Source organism: Dendropsophus ebraccatus, chromosome 10, assembly GCF_027789765.1.
Source record: "Dendropsophus ebraccatus isolate aDenEbr1 chromosome 10, aDenEbr1.pat, whole genome shotgun sequence".
Lineage (NCBI taxonomy): Eukaryota > Metazoa > Chordata > Amphibia > Anura > Hylidae > Dendropsophus > Dendropsophus ebraccatus.
Window position 1 is genome coordinate 600,170 of NC_091463.1, and position 23,108 is coordinate 623,277.

At 44.4% G+C, this 23,108-nt stretch overlaps 1 protein-coding gene across 1 annotated transcript in view; it reads left to right on the forward strand.

Annotated features, from left to right (window-relative positions):
• Window positions 1-12,640: 12,640 nt before the first annotated feature.
• Window positions 12,641-23,108, forward strand: part of GARNL3 (GTPase activating Rap/RanGAP domain like 3) — a 186,595-nt gene continuing 176,127 nt past the window's right edge. The window contains exon 1 of the mRNA XM_069942740.1: window positions 12,641-12,694. Within this exon, the coding sequence (XP_069798841.1) occupies window positions 12,645-12,694 (50 nt within the window). The 5' untranslated portion in view covers window positions 12,641-12,644. The remainder of the gene's footprint in view (window positions 12,695-23,108) is intronic.

Genomic DNA, 23,108 nt, shown 5'->3' on the forward strand with positions numbered 1-23,108 from the left:
GTCCCCTATATCCCCCCACAGTACAGGATATATGTCAGTGTCATGTATGTCCTCTATATACCCCCCACAGTACAGGTTATATGTCAGTGTCATGTATGTCCCCTATATCCCCACAGTACAGGATATATGTCAGTGTCATGTATGTCCCCTATATCCCCCACAGTACAGGATATATGTCAGTGTCATGTATGTCCCCTATATCCCCCCACAGTACAGGATATATGTCAGTGTCATGTATGTCCCCTATATCCCCCCACAGTACAAGGATATATGTCAGTGTCATGTATGTCCCCTATATCCCCCCACAGTACAGGTTATATGTCAGTGTCATGTATGTCCCCTATATCCCCCACAGTACAGGTTATATGTCAGTGTCATGTATGTCCCCTATATCCCCCCCAGTACAGGATATATGTCAGTGTCATGTATGTCCCCTATATCCCCCCACAGTACAGGTTATATGTCAGTGTCATGTATGTCCTCTATATCCCCCCACAGTACAGGATATATGTCAGTGTCATGTATGTCCCCTATATCCCCCCACAGTACAGGATATATGTCAGTGTCATGTATGTCCCCTATATCCCCCCACAGTACAGGATTATATGTCAGTGTCATGTATGTCCCCTATATCCCCCCACAGTACAGGATTATATGTCAGTGTCATGTATGTCCCCTATATCCCCCCCACAGTACAGGATATATGTCAGTGTCATGTATGTCCCCTATATCCCCCCACAGTACAGGATATATGTCAGTGTCATGTATGTCCCCTATATCCCCCCCACAGTACAGGATATATGTCAGTGTCATGTATGGTCCCCTATATCCCCCCACAGTACAGGTATATATGTCAGTGTCATGTATGTCCCCTATATCCCCCCACAGTACAGGTATATGTCAGTGTCATGTATGTCCCCTATATCCCCCCACAGTACAGGATATATGTCAGTGTCATGTATGTCCCCTATATCCCCCCCCACAGTACAGGATATATGTCAGTGTCATGTATGTCCCCTATATCCCCCCACAGTACAGGATATATGTCAGTGTCATGTATGTCCCCTATATCCCCCCACAGTACAGGATATATGTCAGTGTCATGTATGTCCCCTATATCCCCCACAGTACAGGATATATGTCAGTGTCATGTATGTCCCCTATAGCCCCCCCACAGTACAGGTTATATGTCAGTGTCATGTATGTCCCCTATATCCCCCCACAGTACAGGTTATATGTCAGTGTCCATGTATGTCCCCTATATCCCCCCCACAGTACAGGATATATGTCAGTGTCATGTATGTCCCCTATATCCCCCCACAGTACAGGATATATATCAGTGTCATGTATGTCCCCTATATCCCCCACAGTACAGGATATATGTCAGTGTCATGTATGTCCCCTATATCCCCCCACAGTACAGGATATATGTCAGTGTCATGTATGTCCCCTATATTCCCCCCCCACAGTACAGGATATATGTCAGTGTCATGTATGTCCCCTATATCCCCCCACAGTAACAGGATATATGTCAGTGTCATGTATGTCCCCTATATCCCCCCCACAGTACAGGATTATATGTCAGTGTCATGTATGTCCCCTATATCCCCCACAGTACAGGATATATGTCAGTGTCATGTATGTCCCCTATATCCCCCCCACAGTACAGGATATATGTCAGTGTCATGTATGTCCCCTATATCCCCCCACAGTACAGGATTATATGTCAGTGTCATGTATGTCCCCTATATCCCCCCCACCGTACAGGATATATGTCAGTGTCCTGTATGTCCCCTATATCCCCCCACAGTACAGGATATATGTCAGTGTCATGTATGTCCCCTATATCCCCCCACAGTACAGGATATATGTCAGTGTCATGTATGTCCCCTATATCCCCCCCACAGTACAGGATTATATGTCAGTGTCATGTATGTCCCTATATCCCCCCCACAGTACAGGATATATGTCAGTGTCATGTATGTCCCCTATATCCCCCCCACAGTACAGGATATATGTCAGTGTCATGTATGTCCCCTATATCCCCCCACAGTACAGGATATATGTCAGTGTCATGTATGTCCCCTATATCCCCCCCACAGTACAGGTTATATGTCAGTGTCATGTATGTCCCCTATATCCCCCCACAGTACAGGATTATATGTCAGTGTCATGTATGTCCCCTATATCCCCCCACAGTACAGTTATATGTCAGTGTCATGTATGTCCCCTATATCCCCCACAGTACAGGATATATGTCAGTGTCATGTATGTCCCCTATATCCCCCCCACAGTACAGGTATATATGTCAGTGTCATGTATGTCCCCTATATCCCCCCACAGTACAGGATATATGTCAGTGTCATGTATGTCCCCTATATCCCCCCAACAGTACAGGATATATGTCAGTGTCATGTATGTCCCCTATATCCCCCCACAGTACAGGTTATATGTCAGTGTCATGTATGTCCCCTATATCCCCCCACAGTACAGGTATATATGTCCAGTGTCATGTATGTCCCCTATATCCCCCCACAGTACAGGATATATGTCAGTGTCATGTATGTCCCCTATATGCCCCCCACAGTACAGGTTATATGTCAGTGTCATGTATGTCCTCTATATCCCCCCACAGTACAGGATATATGTCAGTGTCATGTATGTCCCCTATATCCCCCCCACAGTACAGGTTATATGTCAGTGTCATGTATGTCCTCTATATCCCCCCACAGTACAGGATATATATCAGTGTCATGTATGTCCCCTATATCCCCCCCCAGTAACAGGATTATATGTCAGTGTCATGTATGTCCCCTATATCCCCCCACAGTACAGGATATATGTCAGTGTCATGTATGTCCCCTATATCCCCCACAGTACAGGATATATGTCAGTGTCATGTATGTCCCCTATATCCCCCCCACAGTACAGGATATATGTCAGTGTCATGTATGTCCTCTATATACCCCCACAGTACAGGATATATGTCAGTGTCATGTATGTCCCCTATATCCCCCACAGTACAGGTTATATGTCAGTGTCATGTATGTCCCCTATATCCCCCCCCACAGTACAGGTATATGTCAGTGTCATGTATGTCCCCTATATCCCCCCCACAGTACAGGTTATATGTCAGTGTCATGTATGTCCCCTATATCCCCCCCACAGTACAGGATATATGTCAGTGTCATGTATGTCCCCTATATCCCCCCACAGTACAGGTTATATGTCAGTGTCATGTATGTCCCCTATATCCCCCACAGTACAGGTTATATGTCAGTGTCATGTATGTCCCCTATATCCCCCCACAGTACAGGATATATGTCAGTGTCATGTATGTCCCCTATATCCCCCCCCACAGTACAGGTATATGTCAGTGTCATGTATGTCCCCTATATCCCCCCACAGTACAGGATATATGTCAGTGTCAATGTATGTCCCCTATATCCCCCCCACAGTACAGGATATATGTCAGTGTCATGTATGTCCCCTATATCCCCCCACAGTACAGGATATATGTCAGTGTCATGTATGTCCCCTATATCCCCCCACAGTACAGGTTATATGTCAGTGTCATGTATGTCCCCTATATCCCCCCACAGTACAGGATTATATGTCAGTGTCATGTATGTCCCCTATATCCCCCCACAGTACAGGATATATGTCAGTGTCATGTATGTCCCTATATCCCCCCACAGTACAGGTTATATGTCAGTGTCATGTATGTCCCCTATATCCCCCCACAGTACAGGATATATGTCAGTGTCATGTATGTCCCCTATATCCACCCCACAGTACAGGATTATATGTCAGTGTCATGTATGTCCCCTATATCCCCCCACAGTACAGTATATATGTCAGTGTCATGTATGTCCCCTATATCCCCCCCGCAGTACAGGATATATGTCAGTGTCATGTATGTCCCCTATATCCCCCCACAGTACAGGTTATATGTCAGTGTCATGTATGTCCCCTATATCCCCCACAGTACAGGTTATATGTCAGTGTCATGTATGTCCCCTATATCCCCCCACAGTACAGGTTATATGTCAGTGTCATGTATGTCCCCTATATCCCCCCCACAGTACAGGATATATGTCAGTGTCATGTATGTCCCCTATATCCCCCCACAGTACAGGATTATATGTCAGTGTCATGTATGTCCCCTATATCCCCCCACAGTACAGGTTATATGTCAGTGTCATGTATGTCCCCTATTGCCCCCACAGTACAGGTTATATGTCAGTGTCATGTATGTCCCCTATATCCCCCACAGTACAGGTTATATGTCAGTGTCATGTATGTCCCTCTATATCCCCCACAGTACAGGTTATATGTCAGTGTCATGTATGTCCCCTATATCCCCCCACAGTACAGGTTATATGTCAGTGTCATGTATGTCCTCTATATCCCCCACAGTACAGGTTATATGTCAGTGTCATGTATGTCCCCTATATCCCCCCACAGTACAGGATATATGTCAGTGTCATGTATGTCCCCTATATCCCCCCACAGTACAGGTTATATGTCAGTGTCATGTATGTCCCCTATATCCCCCCACAGTACAGGTTATATGTCAGTGTCATGTATGTCCCCTATATCCCCCACAGTACAGGTTATATGTCAGTGTCATGTATGTCCCCTATATCCCCCCACAGTACAGGATATATGTCAGTGTCATGTATGTCCCCTATATCCCCCCACAGTACAGGATATATGTCAGTGTCATGTATGTCCCCTATATCCCCCCATAGTACAGGATATATGTTAGTGTCATGTATGTCCCCTATATCCCCCCACAGTACAGGTTATATGTCAGTGTCATGTATGTCCCCTATATCCCCCCACAGTACAGGTTATATGTCAGTGTCATGTATGTCCCCTATATCCCCCCACAGTACAGGATATATGTCAGTGTCATGTATGTCCCCTATATCCCCCCCACAGTACAGGATATATGTCAGTGTCATGTATGTCCCCTATATCCCTCCCCACAGTACAGGATATATGTCAGTGTCATGTATGTCCCCTATATCCCCCCACAGTACAGGTTATATGTCAGTGTCATGTATGTCCCCTATATCCCCCACAGTACAGGATATATGTCAGTGTCATGTATGTCCCCTATATCCCCACACAGTACAGGATATATGTCAGTGTCATGTATGTCCTCTATATCCCCCCACAGTACAGGATATATGTCAGTGTCATGTATGTCCCCTATATCCCCCCACAGTACAGGTTATATGTCAGTGTCATGTATGTCCCCTATATCCCCCCACAGTACAGGTTATATATCAGTGTCATGTATGTCCCCTATATCCCCCCACAGTACAGGTTATATGTCAGTGTCATGTATGTCCCCTATATCCCCACAGTACAGGTTATATGTCAGTGTCATGTATGTCCCCTATATCCCCCACAGTACAGGTTATATGTCAGTGTCATGTATGTCCCCTATATCCCCCCCACAGTACAGGATATATGTCAGTGTCATGTATGTCCCCTATATCCCCCACAGTACAGGTTATATGTCAGTGTCATGTATGTCCCCTATATCCCCCCCCCCCCACAGTACAGGATATATGTCAGTGTCATGTATGTCCCCTATATCCCCCCACAGTACAGGTTATATGTCAGTGTCATGTATGTCCCCTATATCCCCCCACAGTACAGGTTATATGTCAGTGTCATGTATGTCCCCTATATCCCCCCACAGTACAGGATATATGTCAGTGTCATGTATGTCCCCTATATCCCCACAGTACAGGTTATATGTCAGTGTCATGTATGTCCCCTATATCCCCCCCCCACAGTACAGGATATATGTCAGTGTCATGTATGTCCCCTATATCCCCCCCACAGTACAGGGTATATGTCAGTGTCATGTATGTCCCCTATATCCCCACAGTACAGGTTATATGTCAGTGTCATGTATGTCCCCTATATCCCCCACAGTACAGGATATATGTCAGTGTCATGTATGTCCCCTATATCCCCCCACAGTACAGGATATATGTCAGTGTCATGTATGTCCTCTATATCCCCCCACAGTACAGGATATATGTCAGTGTCATGTATGTCCCCTATATCCCCCACAGTACAGGTTATATGTCAGTGTCATGTATGTCCCCTATATCCCCCACAGTACAGGTTATATGTCAGTGTCATGTATGTCCCCTATATCCCCCACAGTACAGGTTATATGTCAGTGTCATGTATGTCCCCTATATCCCCCACAGTACAGGTTATATGTCAGTGTCATGTATGTCCCCTATATCCCCCCACAGTACAGGTTATATGTCAGTGTCATGTATGTCCCCTATATCCCCCCACAGTACAGGATATATGTCAGTGTCATGTATGTCCCCTATATCCCCCACAGTACAGGTTATATGTCAGTGTCATGTATGTCCCCTATATCCCCCCCCCCACAGTACAGGATATATGTCAGTGTCATGTATGTCCCCTATATCCCCCCCCCCACAGTACAGGTTATATGTCAGTGTCATGTATGTCCCCTATATCCCCCCCACAGTACAGGTTATATGTCAGTGTCATGTATGTCCCCTATATCCCCCCCACAGTACAGGATATATGTCAGTGTCATGTATGTCCCCTATATCCCCCACAGTACAGGTTATATGTCAGTGTCATGTATGTCCCCTATATCCCCCCACAGTACAGGATATATGTCAGTGTCATGTATGTCCCCTATATCCCCCCCCCACAGTACAGGATATATGTCAGTGTCATGTATGTCCCCTATATCCCCCCCACAGTACAGGATATATGTCAGTGTCATGTATGTCCCCTATATCCCCCACAGTACAGGATATATATCAGTGTCATGTATGTCCTCTATATCCCCCCACAGTACAGGTTATATGTCAGTGTCATGTATGTCCCCTATATCCCCCCACAGTACAGGTTATATGTCAGTGTCATGTATGTCCCCTATATCCCCCCACAGTACAGGTTATATGTCAGTGTCATGTATGTCCCCTATATCCCCCCCCACAGTACAGGTTATATGTCAGTGTCATGTATGTCCCCTATATCCCCACAGTACAGGTTATATGTCAGTGTCATGTATGTCCCCTATATCCCCCACAGTACAGGATATATGTCAGTGTCATGTATGTCCCCTATATCCCACACAGTACAGGATATATGTCAGTGTCATGTATGTCCTCTATATCCCCCACAGTACAGGATATATGTCAGTGTCATGTATGTCCCCTATATCCCCCACAGTACAGGTTATATGTCAGTGTCATGTATGTCCCCTATATCCCCCACAGTACAGGTTATATGTCAGTGTCATGTATGTCCCCTATATCCCCCCACAGTACAGGATATATGTCAGTGTCATGTATGTCCCCTATATCCCCCCACAGTACAGGATATATGTCAGTGTCATGTATGTCCCCTATATCCCCCCCCCCCACAGTACAGGATATATATCAGTGTCATGTATGTCCCCTATATCCCCCCCACAGTACAGGTTATATGTCAGTGTCATGTATGTCCCCTATATCCCCACAGTACAGGTTATATGTCAGTGTCATGTATGTCCCCTATATCCCCCACAGTACAGGTTATATGTCAGTGTCATGTATGTCCCCTATATCCCCCCACAGTACAGGATATATGTCAGTGTCATGTATGTCCCCTATATCCCCCACAGTACAGGTTATATGTCAGTGTCATGTATGTCCCCTATATCCCCCCCCCCACAGTACAGGATATATGTCAGTGTCATGTATGTCCCCTATATCCCCCCCCCCACAGTACAGGTTATATGTCAGTGTCATGTATGTCCCCTATATCCCCCCCCCCACAGTACAGGATATATGTCAGTGTCATGTATGTCCCCTATATCCCCCCCACAGTACAGGATATATGTCAGTGTCATGTATGTCCCCTATATCCCCCACAGTACAGGATATATATCAGTGTCATGTATGTCCTCTATATCCCCCCACAGTACAGGATATATGTCAGTGTCATGTATGTCCCCTATATCCCCCACAGTACAGGTTATATGTCAGTGTCATGTATGTCCCCTATATCCCCCCCACAGTACAGGTTATATGTCAGTGTCATGTATGTCCCCTATATCCCCCACAGTACAGGTTATATGTCAGTGTCATGTATGTCCCCTATATCCCCCCCCCCCCACAGTACAGGTTATATGTCAGTGTCATGTATGTCCCCTATATCCCCCACAGTACAGGATATATGTCAGTGTCATGTATGTCCCCTATATCCCACACAGTACAGGATATATGTCAGTGTCATGTATGTCCCCTATATCCCCCACAGTACAGGTTATATGTCAGTGTCATGTATGTCCTCTATATCCCCCCCACAGTACAGGATATATGTCAGTGTCATGTATGTCCCCTATATCCCCCACAGTACAGGTTATATGTCAGTGTCATGTATGTCCCCTATATCCCCCCCCCCCACAGTACAGGATATATGTCAGTGTCATGTATGTCCCCTATATCCCCCCACAGTACAGGTTATATGTCAGTGTCATGTATGTCCCCTATATCCCCCCCCCCCCACAGTACAGGTTATATGTCAGTGTCATGTATGTCCCCTATATCCCCCCACAGTACAGGTTATATGTCAGTGTCATGTATGTCCCCTATATCCCCCCCCCCACAGTACAGGATATATGTCAGTGTCATGTATGTCCCCTATATCCCCCACAGTACAGGATATATGTCAGTGTCATGTATGTCCCCTATATCCCACACAGTACAGGATATATGTCAGTGTCATGTATGTCCCCTATATCCCCCACAGTACAGGTTATATGTCAGTGTCATGTATGTCCCCTATATCCCCCCACAGTACAGGATATATGTCAGTGTCATGTATGTCCCCTATATCCCCCCACAGTACAGGATATATGTCAGTGTCATGTATGTCCCCTATATCCCCCCACAGTACAGGATATATGTCAGTGTCATGTATGTCCCCTATATCCCCCCACAGTACAGGTTATATGTCAGTGTCATGTATGTCCCCTATATCCCCCACAGTACAGGTTATATGTCAGTGTCATGTATGTCCCCTATATCCCCCCCCACAGTACAGGTTATATGTCAGTGTCATGTATGTCCCCTATATCCCCCCACAGTACAGGATATATGTCAGTGTCATGTATGTCCCCTATATCCCCCCCACAGTACAGGATATATGTCAGTGTCATGTATGTCCCCTATATCCCCCCCACAGTACAGGTTATATGTCAGTGTCATGTATGTCCCCTATATCCCCCACAGTACAGGATATATGTCAGTGTCATGTATGTCCCCTATATCCCCCACAGTACAGGATATATATCAGTGTCATGTATGTCCCCTATATCCCCACACAGTACAGGTTATATGTCAGTGTCATGTATGTCCCCTATATCCCCCCACAGTACAGGATATATGTCAGTGTCATGTATGTCCCCTATATCCCCCACAGTACAGGTTATATGTCAGTGTCATGTATGTCCCCTATATCCCCACAGTACAGGATATATGTCAGTGTCATGTATGTCCCCTATATCCCCCCACAGTACAGGTTATATGTCAGTGTCATGTATGTCCCCTATATCCCCCCCCCACAGTACAGGTTATATGTCAGTGTCATGTATGTCCCCTATATCCCCCCCCCACAGTACAGGATATATGTCAGTGTCATGTATGTCCCCTATATCCCCCACAGTACAGGTTATATGTCAGTGTCATGTATGTCCTCTATATCCCCCCCCCACAGTACAGGATATATGTCAGTGTCATGTATGTCCCCTATATCCCCCCCACAGTACAGGATATATGTCAGTGTCATGTATGTCCCCTATATCCCCCCACAGTACAGGATATATGTCAGTGTCATGTATGTCCCCTATATCCCCCCCACAGTACAGGTTATATGTCAGTGTCATGTATGTCCCCTATATCCCCCACAGTACAGGTTATATGTCAGTGTCATGTATGTCCCCTATATCCCCCCACAGTACAGGATATATGTCAGTGTCATGTATGTCCCCTATATCCCCACAGTACAGGATATATGTCAGTGTCATGTATGTCCCCTATATCCCCCCACAGTACAGGTTATATGTCAGTGTCATGTATGTCCCCTATATCCCCCCCCCACAGTACAGGTTATATGTCAGTGTCATGTATGTCCCCTATATCCCCACCACAGTACAGGATATATGTCAGTGTCATGTATGTCCCCTATATCCCCCACAGTACAGGTTATATGTCAGTGTCATGTATGTCCTCTATATCCCCCCCCCACAGTACAGGATATATGTCAGTGTCATGTATGTCCCCTATATCCCCCCCACAGTACAGGATATATGTCAGTGTCATGTATGTCCCCTATATCCCCCCACAGTACAGGATATATGTCAGTGTCATGTATGTCCCCTATATCCCCCCCACAGTACAGGTTATATGTCAGTGTCATGTATGTCCCCTATATCCCCCACAGTACAGGTTATATGTCAGTGTCATGTATGTCCCCTATATCCCCCCACAGTACAGGATATATGTCAGTGTCATGTATGTCCCCTATATCCCCACAGTACAGGTTATATGTCAGTGTCATGTATGTCCCCTATATCCCCCACAGTACAGGATATATGTCAGTGTCATGTATGTCCTCTATATCCCCCCCCCCCCACAGTACAGGATATATGTCAGTGTCATGTATGTCCCCTATATCCCCCCCCACAGTACAGGATATATGTCAGTGTCATGTATGTCCCCTATATCCCCCCCCAGTACAGGATATATGTCAGTGTCATGTATGTCCCCTATATCCCCCCCACAGTACAGGATATATGTCAGTGTCATGTATGTCCTCTATATCCCCCACAGTACAGGATATATGTCAGTGTCATGTATGTCCCCTATATCCCCCCACAGTACAGGATATATGTCAGTGTCATGTATGTCCCCTATATCCCCCCCCACAGTACAGGATATATGTCAGTGTCATGTATGTCCCCTATATCCCCCCCCACAGTACAGGTTATATGTCAGTGTCATGTATGTCCCCTATATCCCCCACAGTACAGGATATATGTCAGTGTCATGTATGTCCCCTATATCCCCCACAGTACAGGTTATATGTCAGTGTCATGTATGTCCCCTATATCCCCCCCACAGTACAGGATATATGTCAGTGTCATGTATGTCCCCTATATCCCCACAGTACAGGTTATATGTCAGTGTCATGTATGTCCCCTATATCCCCCACAGTACAGGATATATGTCAGTGTCATGTATGTCCCCTATATCCCCCCACAGTACAGGATATATGTCAGTGTCATGTATGTCCCCTATATCCCCACAGTACAGGTTATATGTCAGTGTCATGTATGTCCCCTATATCCCCCCACAGTACAGGTTATATGTCAGTGTCATGTATGTCCTCTATATCCCCCCCACAGTACAGGATATATGTCAGTGTCATGTATGTCCCCTATATCCCCCACAGTACAGGTTATATGTCAGTGTCATGTATGTCCTCTATATCCCCACAGTACAGGTTATATGTCAGTGTCATGTATGTCCCCTATATCCCCCCCACAGTACAGGTTATATGTCAGTGTCATGTATGTCCCCTATATCCCCCCACAGTACAGGTTATATGTCAGTGTCATGTATGTCCCCTATATCCCCCCCCCCACAGTACAGGATATATGTCAGTGTCATGTATGTCCCCTATATCCCCCCACAGTACAGGTTATATGTCAGTGTCATGTATGTCCCCTATATCCCCCCACAGTACAGGATATATGTCAGTGTCATGTATGTCCTCTATATCCCCCCACAGTACAGGTTATATGTCAGTGTCATGTATGTCTCCTATATCCCCCACAGTACAGGATATATGTCAGTGTCATGTATGTCCCCTATATCCCCCCACAGTACAGGATATATGTCAGTGTCATGTATGTCCCCTATATCCCCCACAGTACAGGTTATATGTCAGTGTCATGTATGTCCTCTATATCCCCACAGTACAGGTTATATGTCAGTGTCATGTATGTCCCCTATATCCCCCCCACAGTACAGGATATATGTCAGTGTCATGTATGTCCCCTATATCCCCCCCCACAGTACAGGTTATATGTCAGTGTCATGTATGTCCCCTATATCCCCCCCACAGTACAGGTTATATGTCAGTGTCATGTATGTCCCCTATATCCCCCACAGTACAGGTTATATGTCAGTGTCATGTATGTCCCCTATATCCCCCCACAGTACAGGTTATATATCAGTGTCATGTATGTCCCCTATATCCCCCCCCCCCACAGTACAGGATATATGTCAGTGTCATGTATGTCCCCTATATCCCCCCCACAGTACAGGATATATGTCAGTGTCATGTATGTCCCCTATATCCCCCCCCACAGTACAGGTTATATGTCAGTGTCATGTATGTTCAGGTTATCAGAATCGCAGTGTGTGTTTGGAGCTGCGGTTTTCTCTCTGTGTCCTGTGTGCGGCTTATCCCCCCCCCCCACCCCCCGGCACTTGTGTCAGTCCGCACCCCCCTATAAGAGAGAAATGTAACATTCCAGCAGCCCCTGAGATCTGCGGGGACAGAGGAGGATGGAAACCCCGGAGCCGGCGTCCTGCAGACTGCTCAGCTTCACCCAGCGGTACCGCACCACCGGGGGGAGGGGGCTGCTGCAGCAGCCTGTATGCTATATACTTGGGGGTGTATACTATATACTGGGGGGTGTATACTGGGGGTGTATACTATATACTGGGGAGTGTATACTATATACTGGGGGTGTATACTATATACTGGGGAGTGTATACTATATACTGGGGGATGTATACTATATACTGGGGTGTGTATACTATATACTGGGGGTGTATACTATATACTGGGGGGTGTATACTATATACTGGGGGGGTGTATGCTATATACTGGGGGGTGTATACTATATACTGGGGGGGTGTATACTATATACTGGGGGGTGTATACTATATACTGGGGGGTGTATACTATATACTGGGGGTGTATACTATATACTGGGGGGTGTATACTATATACTGGGGGTGTATACTATATACTGGGGGTGTATGCTATATACTGGGGGGTGTATACTATATACTGGGGGGTGTATACTATATACTGGGGAGTGTATACTATATACTGGGGGTGTATACTATATACTGGGGAGTGTATACTATATACTGGGGGATGTATACTATATACTGGGGTGTATGCTATATACTGGGGTGTATACTATATACTGGGGAGTGTATACTATATACTGGGGGATGTATACTATATACTGGGGTGTATGCTATATACTGGGGTGTATACTATATACTGGGGAGTGTATACTGGGGGTGTATACTATATACTGGGGAGTGTATACTATATACTGGGGGTGTATACTATATACTGGGGAGTGTATACTATATACTGGGGGATGTATACTATATACTGGGGGATGTATACTATATACTGGGGTGTGTATACTATATACTGGGGGGTGTATACTATATACTGGGGGGTGTATACTATATACTGGGGAGTGTATACTGGGGTGTATACTATATACTGGGGGGTGTATGCTATATACTGGGGGGTGTATGCTATATACTGGGGGGTGTATACTATATACTGGGGAGTGTATACTGGGGTGTATACTATATACTGGGGGGTGTATACTATATACTGGGGGGGTGTATACTATATACTGGGGGGTGTATGCTATATACTGGGGTGTATACTATATACTGGGGAGTGTATACTATATACTGGGCTGGGGTGTATACTATATACTGGGGGGTGTATGCTATATACTGGGGGGTGTATACTATATACTGGGGGTGTATACTATATACTGGGGGGTGTATGCTATATACTGGGGGGTGTATGCTATATACTGGGGAGTGTATACTATATACTGGGGAGTGTATACTGGGGGTGTATACTATATACTGGGGAGTGTATACTATATACTGGGGGTGTATACTATATACTGGGGAGTGTATACTATATACTGGGGGATGTATACTATATACTGGGGTGTGTATACTATATACTGGGGGTGTATACTATATACTGGGGGGTGTATACTATATACTGGGGGGGTGTATGCTATATACTGGGGGGTGTATACTATATACTGGGGGGGTGTTATACTATATACTGGGGGGTGTACTATATACTGGGGTGGGGTGTGCTTACTATATACTGGGGGATGTATCATATATACTGGGGTGGTATACTATATAATGGGGGGGGGTATACTATATACTATGGGGTGTATACTATATACTGGGGGTGCAATGACTATATACTGGGGGTTGTAATGCTCATATACTTGGGGGGTGATGCTATATACGGGGGGTGTATACTATATACTGGGAGTGTATACTATTACTGGGGGTGTATACTATAGACTGGGGTGTATCTATATACTGGGGGGGTGTATAATACTATATCCTGGGAGTGTATACTATATCCTTGGGGGGTGTATGCTATTCTGGGGGTTGTATACTATATACGTGGTGTATGCTATATACTGGGGGTGTATACTATATACTGGGGGGTGTAATACTAATATACTGGGGGTGTATACTATATACTGGGAGGGTTTTATACTGGGGGGTTTATACTATTATACGGGGTGTGTTACTATAGTACTGGGGGTATACTAATACCTGGTGTTGTATACTAATAATCTTGGGGTGGTTACTATATCCTGGGGGAGTGTAGACTATATCTGGTTAGTGTATACAATACTGGGGGAGTGTATACTATATACTGGGGGTGTTATACTATAATACTGGGGGTGTTACTTATACTGGGGGTGTATACTATATACTGGGGGGTGTATACTATATACTGGGGGTTGTATACTATATACTGGGGAGTGTATACTGGGGGGTGTATACTATATACTGGGGGGTGTATGCTATATACTGGGGGGTGTATGCTATATACTGGGGGGTGTATACTATATACTGGGGAGTGTATACTGGGGTGTATACTATATACTGGGGGGTGTATACTATATACTGGGGGGTGTATACTATATACTGGGGGGTGTATGCTATATACTGGGGTGTATACTATATACTGGGGAGTGTATACTATATACTGGGGGGGTGTATGCTATATACTGGGGGGTGTATACTATATACTGGGGGTGTATACTATATACTGGGGGGTGTATGCTATATACTGGGGGGTGTATGCTATATACTGGGAGTGTATACTATATACTGGGAGTGTATACTGGGGTGTATACTATATACTGGGGAGTGTATACTATATACTGGGGGTGTAATACTATATACTGGGGAGTGTATACTATATACTGGGGGGTGTATACTATATACTGGGTGTGTATACTATATACTGGGGGTGTATACTATATATACTGGGGGGTGTATACTATATACGGGGGGGTGTATGCTATATACTGGGGGGTGTATACTATATACTGGTGGGGGTGTATACTATTATACTGGGGGGTGTTACTATATACTAGGGGAGTGTATACTATATACTGGGGGGGTGTATACTATATACTGGGGGTGTATACTATATACTGGGGGGTGTATACTATATACTGGGGGGTGTATACTATATACTGGGGGTGTATCTATATACTGGGGGTGTATGCTATTATACTGGGGGTGTATCTATATACTGGGAGTGTATCTATATACTGGGAGTGTACATACTAGATACTGGGGGGTGTATACATATACTGGGGGTGTGTATACCATAGACTGGGGGGGTGTATACTATATCCTGGGGTAGTGTATACTATATCCTGGGGGTGTTATGCTATATACTGGGGGTTGTATACTATATACTGGGGGTGTATGCTATATACTGGGGGGTGTATACTATATACTGGGGGGTGTATACTATATACTGGGGGTGTATACTATATACTGGGGGGTGTATACTGGGGGGTGTATACTATATACTGGGTGTGTATACTATATACTGGGGGTGTATACTATATACTGGGGGGTGTATACTATATACTGGGGGGTGTATACTATATACTGGGGAGTGTATACTATATTCTGGGGAGTGTATACTATATACTGGGGAGTGTATACTATATACTGGGGGTGTATACTATATACTGGGGGGTGTATACTATATACTGGGGGTGTATACTATATACTGGGGGGTGTATACTATATACTGGGGGTGTATACTATATACTGGGGAGTGTATACTGGGGTGTATACTATATACTGGGGGTGTATACTATATACTGGGTGGTGTATACTGGGGGGTGTATGCTATATACTGGGGGGTGTATATTATATACTGGGGAGTGTATACTATATACTGGGGGGTGTATACTGGGGGGTGTATACTATATACTGGGGGGTGTATACTATATACTGGGGGTGTATACTATATACTGGGGGGTGTATACTATATACTGGGGGTGTATACTATATACTGGGGGGTGTATACTATATACTGGGGGGTGTATACTATATACTGGGGAGTGTATGCTATATACTGGGGAGTGTATACTATATACTGGGGGGTGTATACTATATACTGGGGGGTGTATACTATATACTGGGGGGTGTATACTATATACTGGGGGTGTATACTATATACTGGGGGGTGTATACTATATACTGGGGGGTGTATACTATATACTGGGGGGTGTATGCTATATACTGGGGAGTGTATACTATATACTGGGGGTGTATACTATATACTGGGGGTGTATACTATATACTGGGGGGTGTATACTATATACTGGGGGGTGTATACTATATACTGGGGGGTGTATACTATATACTGGGGGGTGTATACTATATACTGGGGGTGTATACTATATACTGGGGGTGTATACTATATACTGGGGGTGTATGCTATATACTGGGGGGTGTATACTGGGTGTGTATACTATATACTGGGGGGTGTATACTATATACTGGGTGTGTATACTATATACTGGGGGGTGTATACTATATACTGGGGGTGTATACTATATACTGGGGGGTGTATATTATATACTGGGGAGTGTATACTATATACTGGGGGGTGTATACTATATACTGGGGGGTGTATACTATATACTGGGGGGTGTATGCTATGTACTGGGGGGTGTATACTATATACTGGGGGGTGTATACTATATACTGGGGGGTGTATACTATATACTGGGGAGTGTATACTGGGTGTGTATACTATATACTGGGGGGTGTATACTATATACTGGGTGTGTATACTATATACTGGGGGGTGTATACTATATACTGGGGGTGTATACTATATACTGGGGGATGTATACTATATACTGGGGGGTGTATACTATATACTGGGGGGTGTATACTATATACTGGGGGTGTATACTATATACTGGGGGGTGTATACTATATACTGGGGGGTGTATACTATATACTGGGGGGTGTATACTGGGTGTGTATACTATATACTGGGGGGTGTATACTATATACTGGGGGGTGTATACTATATACTGGGGGGTGTATACTATATACTGGGGGTGTATACTATATACTGGGGGTGTATACTATATACTGGGGGGTGTATACTATATACTGGGGGGTGTATACTGGGGGTGTATACTATATACTGGGGGGTGTATACTGGGGGTGTATACTATATACTGGGGGGTGTATACTATATACTGGGGGGTGTATACTATATACTGGGGAGTGTATACTATATACTGGGGGGTGTATACTATATACTGGGGGGTGTATACTATATACTGGGGGGTGTATACTATATACTGGGGGGTGTATGCTATATACTGGGGGGTGTATACTATATACTGGGGGGTGTATACTATATACTGGGGGTGTATGCTATATACTGGGGGGTGTATGCTATATACTGGGGGGTGTATACTATACACTGGGGAGTGTATACTATATACTGGGGGGTGTATACTATATACTGGGGAGTGTATACTGGGGTGTATACTATATACTGGGGGGTGTATGCTATATACTGGGGGGTGTATACTATATACTGGGGGGTGTATACTATATACTGGGGGGTGTATACTATATACTGGGGGGTGTATGCTATATACTGGGGGGTGTATACTATATACTGGGGGTGTATGCTATATACTGGGGGGTGTATACTATATACTGGGGAGTGTATACTGGGGTGTATACTATATACTGGGGGTGTATACTATATACTGGGTGGTGTATACTGGGGGGTGTATACTATATACTGGGGGGTGTATGCTATATACTGGGGGGTGTATATTATATACTGGGGAGTGTATACTATATACTGGGGAGTGTATACTATATACTGGGGGGTGTATGCTATATACTGGGGGGTGTATATTATATACTGGGGAGTGTATACTATATACTGGGGAGTGTATACTATATACTGGGGGGTGTATACTATATACTGGGGTGTGTATACTATATACTGGGGGGTGTATACTATATACTGGGGGGTGTATACTATATACTGGGGGGTGTATACTATATACTGGGGGGTGTATACTGGGAGTGTATACTATATACTGGGGGGTGTATACTATATACTGGGGGGTGTATACTATATACTGGGGAGTGTATACTATATACTGGGGGTGTATACTATATACTGGGGGGTGTATACTATATACTGGGGGGTGTATACTATATACTGGGGGGTGTATACTATATACTGGGGGGTGTATACTATATACTGGGGGGTGTATACTATATACTGGGGAGTGTATACTATATACTGGGGAGTGTATACTATATACTGGGGGGTGTATACTATATACTGGGGGGTGTATACTATATACTGGGGGGTGTATACTATATACTGGGGGATGTATACTATATACTGGGGGTGTATACTATATACTGGGGGGTGTATACTATATACTGGGGGGTGTATACTATATACTGGGGGGTGTATACTATATACTGGGGGGTGTATACTATATACTGGGGGGTGTATACTATATACTGGGGGGTGTATACTATATACTGGGGAGTGTATACTATATACTGGGGAGTGTATACTATATACTGGGGGTGTATACTATATACTGGGGGGTGTATGCTATATACTGGGGGGTGTATGCTATATACTGGGGTGTGTATACTATATACTGGGGGTGTATACTATATACTGGGGGGTGTATACTATATACTGGGGGGTGTATACTGGGGGTGTATACTATATACTGGGGGGTGTATACTATATACTGGGGAGTGTATACTATATACTGGGGGGTGTATGCTATATACTGGGGGGTGTATACTATACACTGGGGAGTGTATACTATATACTGGGGGGTGTATGCTATATACTGGGGGGTGTATACTATATACTGGGGTGTATGCTATATACTGGGGGGTGTATACTATATACTGGGGAGTGTATACTGGGGTGTATACTATATACTGGGGGGTGTATGCTATATACTGGGTGTGTATACTATATACTGGGGGGTGTATACTATATACTGGGTGTGTATACTATATACTGGGGGGTGTATACTATATACTGGGGGGTGTATACTATATACTGGGGAGTGTATACTATATACTGGGGGTGTATACTATATACTGGGGGTGTATACTATATACTGGGGGGTGTATACTATATACTGGGGGGTGTATACTATATACTGGGGGGTGTATACTATATACTGGGGGGTGTATACTATATACTGGGGAGTGTATACTATATACTGGGGGGTGTATACTATATACTGGGGGGTGTATACTATATACTGGGGGGTGTATGCTATATACTGGGGAGTGTATACTATATACTGGGGGTGTATACTATATACTGGGGGGTGTATACTATATACTGGGGGGTGTATACTATATACTGGGGGTGTATACTGGGGGTGTATACTATATACTGGGGGGTGTATACTATATACTGGGGAGTGTATACTATATACTGGGGGGTGTATACTATATACTGGGGGGTGTATACTATATACTGGGGGGTGTATACTATATACTGGGGGGTGTATACTATATACTGGGGGGTGTATACTATATACTGGGGGTTTATACTATATACTGGGTGGTGTATACTGGGGGGTGTATACTATATACTGGGGGGTGTATACTATATACTGGGGGGTGTATACTATATACTGGGGGGTGTATACTATATACTGGGGGGTGTATACTATATACTGGGGGGTGTATACTATATACTGGGGAGTGTATACTATATACTGGGGGTGTATACTATATACTGGGGGGTGTATGCTATATACTGGGGGGTGTATGCTATATACTGGGGAGTGTATACTATATACTGGGGAGTGTATACTATATACTGGGGGGTGTATACTATATACTGGGGGGTGTATACTATATACTGGGGGGGTGTATACTATATACTGGGGAGTGTATACTGTATCCTGGTGGGTGTATGCTATATACTGGGGAGTGTATACTATATACTGGGGGGCGTATGCTATATACTGGGGGGCGTATACTATATACTGGGGGGTGTATACTATATACTGGGGGGTGTATACTATATACTGGGGGTGTATGCTATATACTGGGGGGTGTATACTGGGGAGTGTATACTATATACTGGGGGGTGTATACTATATACTGGGGGGTGTATACTATATACTGGGGGTGTATGCTATATACTGGGGGTTGTATACTATATACTGGGGGTGTATGCTATATACTGGGGGTGTATACTATATACTGGGGGGTGTATACTGGGGGGTGTATACTATATACTGGGTGTGTATACTATATACTGGGGGTGTATACTATATACTGGGTGTGTATACTATATACTGGGGGGTGTATACTATATACTGGGGGGTGTATACTATATACTGGGGAGTGTATACTATATACTGGGGGTGTATGCTATATACTGGGGGGTGTATACTATATACTGGGGGTGTATGCTATATACTGGGGGGTGTATACTATATACTGGGGAGTGTGTACTGGGGTGTATACTATATACTGGGGGTGTATACTATATACTGGGTGGTGTATACTGGGGGGTGTATGCTATATACTGGGGGGTGTATATTATATACTGGGGAGTGTATACTATATACTGGGGGGTGTATACTATATACTGGGGGTGTATACTATATACTGGGGGGTGTATACTATATACTGGGGGTGTATACTATATACTGGGGGTGTATACTATATACTGGGGGGTGTATGCTATATACTGGGGGGTGTATACTATATACTGGGGTGTATACTATATACTGGGGGGTGTATACTGGGGGTGTATACTATATACTGGGGGGTGTATATTATATACTGGGGAGTGTATACTATATACTGGGGGGTGTATACTATATACTGGGGGTGTATACTATATACTGGGGGGTGTATACTATATACTGGGGGGTGTATACTATATACTGGGGGGTGTATACTATATACTGGGGAGTGTATACTATATACTGGGGAGTGTATACTATATACTGGGGGATGTATACTATATACTGGGGGGTGTATACTATATACTGGGGGGTGTATACTATATACTGGGGGGTGTATACTATATACTGGGGGTGTATACTATATACTGGGGGGTGTATACTATATACTGGGGGGTGTATACTGGGTGTGTATACTATATACTGGGGGGTGTATACTATATACTGGGGGGTGTATACTATATACTGGGGAGTGTATACTATATACTGGGGGTGTATACTATACACTGGGGGGTGTATACTATATACTGGGGGGTGTATACTATATACTGGGGGGTGTATACTATATACTGGGGGGTGTATACTATATACTGGGGGGTGTATACTATATACTGGGGGGTGTATACTGGGGGTGTATACTATATACTGGGGGGTGTATACTGGGGGTGTATACTATATACTGGGGGGTGTATACTATATACTGGGGAGTGTATACTATATACTGGGGGGTGTATGCTTTATACTGGGGGGTGTATACTATACACTGGGGAGTGTATACTATATACTGGGGGGTGTATGCTATATACTGGGGGGTGTATACTCTATACTGGGGAGTGTATACTGGGGTGTATACTATATACTGGGGGTGTATACTATATACTGGGGGGTGTATACTATATACTGGGGGGTGTATACTATATACTGGGGGGTGTATACTATATACTGGGGGTGTATACTATATACTGGGTGGTGTATACTGGGGGGTGTATACTATATACTGGGGAGTGTATACTATATACTGGGGGTGTATGCTATATACTGGGGGGTGTATACTATATACTGGGGGTGTATGCTATATACTGGGGGGTGTATACTATATACTGGGGAGTGTGTACTGGGGTGTATACTATATACTGGGGGTGTATACTATATACTGGGTGGTGTATACTGGGGGGTGTATGCTATATACTGGGGGGTGTATATTATATACTGGGGAGTGTATACTATATACTGGGGGGTGTATACTATATACTGGGGGGTGTATACTATATACTGGGGGTGTATACTATATACTGGGGGTGTATACTATATACTGGGGGGTGTATGCTATATACTGGGGGGTGTATACTATATACTGGGGGTGTATGCTATATACTGGGGGGTGTATACTATATACTGGGGGGTGTATACTATATACTGGGGGTGTATACTATATACTGGGGGTGTATACTATATACTGGGGGGTGTATGCTATATACTGGGGGGTGTATACTATATACTGGGGGTGTATACTATATACTGGGGGGTGTATACTGGGGGTGTATACTATATACTGGGGGGTGTATATTATATACTGGGGAGTGTATACTATATACTGGGGGGTGTATACTATATACTGGGGGTGTATACTATATACTGGGGGGTGTATACTATATACTGGGGGGTGTATACTATATACTGGGGGGTGTATACTATATACTGGGGAGTGTATACTATATACTGGGGAGTGTATACTATATACTGGGGGATGTATACTATATACTGGGGGGTGTATACTATATACTGGGGGGTGTATACTATATACTGGGGGGTGTATACTATATACTGGGGGGGTGTATACTATATACTGGGGGGTGTATACTATATACTGGGGGGTGTA